At 40.7% G+C, this 5960-nt stretch overlaps 1 protein-coding gene across 1 annotated transcript; it reads right to left on the reverse strand.

Moving 5' to 3' along the window:
- Positions 1-477: 477 nt before the first annotated feature.
- Positions 478-1113, reverse strand: LOC149187406 (uncharacterized). The gene has a single exon (XM_089409657.1). It carries the CDS (start codon positions 1111-1113, stop codon positions 478-480), a length of 636 nt encoding a protein of 211 aa, XP_089265783.1.
- Between the last annotated feature and the right edge of the window lie 4847 nt (positions 1114-5960).

Below are 5960 nucleotides of genomic sequence, written 5' to 3' on the forward strand. Positions count from 1 at the left end.
GTTCCTTACCAGGATGAGGAGGTCTTCTTTAATGATGGACCAGCAGGCTTTAAAAAATTCAATTGTAAATCCGTCCGGTCCGGGAACCTTGTTTGTGGCCATGGTGAAGATGGTCTCTTCAATCTCCTGCTCGGTAAAATCCTTTAGAAGGAGGGAGTTTTGCTCCTGAGTAACAAGGCTGGGAATGGCATCAGTGATTGCATTGATGGCTTGGGTTTTGTTTAGGCTTGGTTCGCTGAGAAGAGAGGTGAAATAAGAGTTGAGTTCATCCCCAATGTGCTCCCTGGATAACACCTTATCGTCATCAACTTTTTTGAGAGAGAGTATTCGATTGCAGGCTCTGTGCTGGATAGTGGACTTATGGAAGAAACTGGTGTTGCGTTCTCCTTGCTTTAGCCATTGCACCCTCGATTTCTGTCTCCACAGCATCTCTTCCTACTTAAGTCATTCTTCCCATTGTCTTTGTAGATTTGTTTCTTAAGCTTTCCTTTCCTCATCATGCCCTTCTGTGATCATTGTTTGTTGTAGTAGCGCCATTTTTTCCTCAAGTTCTTTTTTGGCTTGAAAGATGTCTCCAAAGCTGTCTTTGTTCCATCGTTTGAGGTTGGATTTGATGGTTTTGAGCTTTTGCTGGAAGATATACATGATGTTGTCGCTTCTTATGGTGGTTTGAGTCCACCAGCTTTTTATGTTTTCCATGAAAGTAGGGTGTTCTGTCCAAAAGGCCTCGAATCTGAAAGGTATGTGGGGCTTTTCTAGATTGGTGAAGTGGATCTGCACAGGCCAGTGATCCGAGCCTCCTATAGGCAGAAGGTTGGCCTCCATATCGATGTTTTGCAGCAGAATGGATTCCGATAAGAGGAACCGATCGAGCCTTGATGCCATCTGCATGTTTCCTCCTTGCTTATTATTCCAGGTATGCAAACTATTGACTGTAGGGATGTCAGTAAGTCTGGATTCAGCAATAAAGGTGTTAAATGCCTCCGAGTCCTTATCCAATTTTCGTAAGCCTCCCTTTTTCTCCGCTAGAGTGGTGATCATATTGTAGTCTCCGCCTGCAATCCAGTGAGTTGCCCCATGGTGTTGTCTGACTTCGTCTAGGTCCTTCAGCATCTTCAGCTTTTCCTGTATTCTTTGAGGCCCATACACATTGGTGATACATATCGATTGGCTTGAATCAAGCATGTTGAGGATGACCGATAATGAATTCTTGGTAGAGAGAGCATTCTGCAAGAAGAATTTGTTTTTGTTCCAGAATGTTAATAACCCTCCTGATTGCCCAAGGGCATCTATGCTTATACATTGATGACTGTTGGAAACGAGTTTTTTGAGCGTTTCTGTGCCCTTGGGAGAGAATTTGGTTTCTTGCAGAAGGACAATGTCTGGGTGCTGCGAGAATATGTGATTGTTCAGGATTCTTCTTTTGCTAGTGCCGTTAAGCCCCCTGATGTTCCAGGTTGTGATTTTCATTGAGCTTTCTTTGGAGCAAATAGGACCAAGGCCCTGATTTTTCGTTCATTGATGAGACGTCTGCCTAGCTCTTGTATTTGCTGTCTGGTGGATTTGCGTCCCCGTTTTCTGCCTGGTCCTTGTGGTTTGTATTGATCCAGATCCAGGTTGGCTTGAATACCTGTTTGGTTGCTATTTCCCCATTGCCTTTTGGCTGTATTTTGGTTGATGTATTCCAGCTGTAGGTATGCCATTTCTATCTTCTCCAAGTGTTCCTGGGGAATGGCATCCACGCCCAGTTTGGACCATTGCTCATTGACCTTTTAGAGATCAAGATCTCCCAAAATCTCCTCCAGAGGATTGCTTGAGGTTGTAGTGGAGGGATGATCTAGTTGCGGTTCAGTGCATTGCAGGGTTTGCATTGAGGTGTGGCCGGTAGTAGTCTGGTTGGAAGCGAGATTTGGGTTGTGTTGCAGTGCCTGGGCTTGAGAAGAGATAGAGGTTGTGCTTGGAGCATTGATCGTCGTCATGGGTTGATTGGATAACGGTGGATCCTGAGCAGTGGGGGCCTGTGAGACTTTGGGGTGCTCCGGTGAATCAAGGTTGCTCAGAACTTCAAAGCTATTTTGTTGTGTGGAGGCTTTATTGGTAGGGTTGGTATTGGTGGGGGGTTTTGTAGGATTTTTTCCTTTCTTGCCTCTGCTCTTTCTTGCGACCGTGGTGAATCCAAGCATTGGAGTAGCCTCTTGTTCCTGTTGGGCCTGAGGTTGTGGTTTATTTGCAGTGCAGCTGTGACTTAGATGGCCATGTTGTCTGCATGTGCGGCATCTGAAAGGGATATTTTCGTAGTCTATGGTTTTCTTCCATTGCACTTCTTTATGGATCAGTTCCATATGATCTGGGAGGGGCCCTGAGATGTCCATGTAAACACAGAGTCTAGCATAGGTTGTGTACTTACCTTGTATAGTGAGATCTGAGGCTTTGATGAAGACTCCCAACTGGTTTCCGATGGCCTCCAAGATGCGTTTGTTCCAGTAATCCACAGGTAGAGAGTGCAGGCGGATCCATACTAGAAATTTCTTGAAATCCTCCTGCTCTGGTGCAAAGTTTGGCCTCCAGTAAGTTATGTATAATCCTGCAGAGTTGTAGAAATACGGGCCGCCTTCGAATATGCGGTCTCTGTCATCCTTGTGAGCGAAAATTACTGTGAAAAAGCCTCTCGATCCCAACTGAAGATTGTAGTTCCCTTTAGGTTTCCATTTTTGGTTGATCCACCAGCATAGGGCCTTTTCGTGAAGTCTAACCCCCATGAATTTACAGATCAGGGCCTGCTTGCTCATATGGTCCCTGTACTCCTCGATCCAAGGGTCATTAATGATTAGTTTGGGTATTTTTTTTTATATGGGCTTGCATGTGGACTGAGTTTGCTCGCGGCGTTGTCTTGGAGTTTGCCCTTCGGACGCAGATCCTTTAGGCACTGAATCGTTGCTTTGTTCCGCTAATCAGGAGTTGGATGGAGTATTGAAGGCATCCGAGGGTATGCTGCCGAATATGAAGGGCGTGGAGTTTGGGGGGGTCGAACCCCCCCCTGTGTTATGCATGTGTCAAATCAGTTCAGAATGGCCCTGACGGATCTATCTGTCACGTTCCTGAATGGTTGGCAGGCTTGCAGAGCCGTGATCAGGAGCTGCAGAGATTTGGCCCTAATCACCTCTTCTCAGAAGCCGTGATTTGCGTTGTTTAAATTGGTTTTTGCAACACCCAAATCCTTCATTGCAGATCGCCGGAGAAGTATCGACCTTGTTTCCATAGGCCTCAGGATTTACTATAATTTGAACTCTTCCTATTGAAGAGTTTGTTGGCCAACGTTGTCTTTCCAACTCCACCTAGACCGGTGATGCCGACAACCTGAAATCCTCTATGATGCTGCGATAATACCATCCTTTCAGAATCCTGTGCTTTCTCATCCAATCCAACGGGGTATTTGGCCACATCCAATTGTGGTTTTTTAACCATTTTAAACACACATTCAATGACCTTATCCAACAATGCTCCCTCGTTTCTAGTTATTTACGAAACAAAATATTAAAACTGTAAGGAAATAAATAAAAGTACCTTCATCGCTATTTATTTAGAAAACAAAAGCTTCAAACTGTCAGAAAATAAATAAATAAAATATCAAATACATATTGCCTTCAACAAGGGGAGTTTTGAGTTCTAACCCTTTAAACGCCTCTAAATCTAATCCACTTATTTCTGAGACAATTGAAAGGGCATTTCTCCACTTCTCAATAGTTGTGGAGTTGTAACGCGATTGACAATCGTGCGTTCTCTTGTTTTCCAGGTTGTGCAGTGCTCGAGCATACACTCCTTCGTCTTGCCCATGTGTCCACCAAAGATCAGCTAGTCTAACACTGTAAAAACTACAATAATGGGAGCTCCATAATCTAAGATGAGGAGGAGCTCATCCAAACACCATTTTGATTCTGCATATGTAACATAAAAAATGGCTACATGGATAGAGGCACTTGCAATAGCTCCTTTTATTTGAGATGTCAAGTTTTCTCCTTCCTGCAGTTCCTCGTTGTCAACAAAAACTCGCAGTCCATGGGTAATAAGTCGCTGATAAAGATGGCTTGCAAAGGTATTTTTGACATCGGGTCCACGATGATTTATAAAGATATCAAAGTGGTAGTTGTTGTTTGTATCATCAGAGTTGGATGTGAAGGCCGCCATAGCCAACTAAAGAATCGAACACTGTAGAAGGTATTGGCAATTAGCTACAAGTGGCGATTGCAAAATTTTTGGAATACAGAGATACACAAATTTTTGGGAAGATTGCAAATGGATAGGTCTACTGAGATACCAATAAAGCCTTTACCTTTAGTCAATGTGTGGCAATACACTCACCTACAATAAATGACGAGCGGTATAGTGATGGAAGTTCAAGAGTAAATTGTTTGTTTTGGGTTCGGTAACCCTAGATGTAGATCCAACAGGTTTTCGTTCTATTTAATGTGCAGAGAACAAGTATTTTTTATGTCTACTTTAAATTGATATTTCTACCATTTCTAATTCTTTAAAGTGATTAATCTAAAATAATATAATATAAAATTTTAAAATAATTTTTTTTTATGATATTAATAAAGAAATCTTAAATAAAAAATAAAAAAAATATTAACTTAAATTTCACTAGAAACTAAAATTTACTAATTTTTATAATAAATAATTTTAAAAATATATAAATATTAAATATCTCGATACCATTGTTTATTGGGTATTGGAAAAATGGTGATTAGGTTATTAAGATAAGTGAAGTCATTGGTTCAATTTCCCATCCCTAATGATATATTAGGCATGATGAAAATGTAATCATGTCAAACTTACAACAACAACAACAAAAGTATCTCATTAACCTCAATAAAATCTGAAAAATAAATAAATAAATAAAAACAAACAAACAAACAAACAAACAAAATTAGTTAGATAAATTTATTTGTATAAACGGACACTAAGATTAACCTTATTACAAAGTTAAAACTGTTATATCCAACCACACCATTTTTATCTGAATAAGTCTTCGCTACCGAGCGACTCCTCCGCCTGAATAAGACATAAAAACTATGAGCTCAAATGCATAAGTTGAGAGGGATTAAAGCAAAAGTCACTTTATTTAAGGCGCAAAGGTCGATTGGTCAATACTGGCAAACAACATCCATAGGTTGATTATCAATTTAATAATAATAAATAAAAATTGTGATACTTGTTAAAAATTCTTAAACAGTGTTTGACAGGCACATTAGCCCGTGACAATTCCATCCTTGTTTCAAATCCAATTTACTTTGAAAATGATTTTATTAAATAGTTTATACATTTTTCTTAGCTTTTACAATGGGTTTGGTTGGATATCATATGTAATTATCCTTAATGGGAATTTTGACTGTCATATATATATAATATTAACTTATCGTGTAAGGGGAAATCTATCGTACATTTTCCTCATCTTTTTTGATAGATACGTTTGCTTTGACATTAACAAATTATCTTACACAGGTTATTATTTAATATTAAAGTATATTTTTAAATAAAATAATTTAATATTAATAATTTTTAAAACTATTTTAATTTAATAATAAATAAAAAACAAAAAAGTGGGCTATTTATATGAAGGAATGGGGATGGGACACCCATTCCGGTCCCCACCTCCGGCGCACGACGATTGCGATCCCATGTCTCGTCAGGTCCTGTAACGTCCTGCGGTTCTACCCGAAGTGCGAACGCGTTCGGGCGACGGGCAACCGTGGGTGCGCGTGCGGTTGAGGGCGAGCTGCGGTTGTGCGACAAAGGATGCAACTAACATATGCGATGTTAATGAGCAAGCGTTGATATATATGCACCTTGGAGCGTTGAACGATGGGGTTTGAGGCCGAATTACGATGGAGGCAAGCCGACACATGTTTGGACGTTTAAGGGGTGTGCACAAGGCATTGGAAAAGTCGGTTGGGCGCCAG

This window comes from Pinus tabuliformis, chromosome 3_1 (assembly GCF_031772625.1).
Source record: "Pinus tabuliformis cultivar Carrire ecotype Pingquan chromosome 3_1, CPIR1, whole genome shotgun sequence".
In the NCBI taxonomy this organism is placed as follows: domain Eukaryota; kingdom Viridiplantae; phylum Streptophyta; class Pinopsida; order Pinales; family Pinaceae; genus Pinus; species Pinus tabuliformis.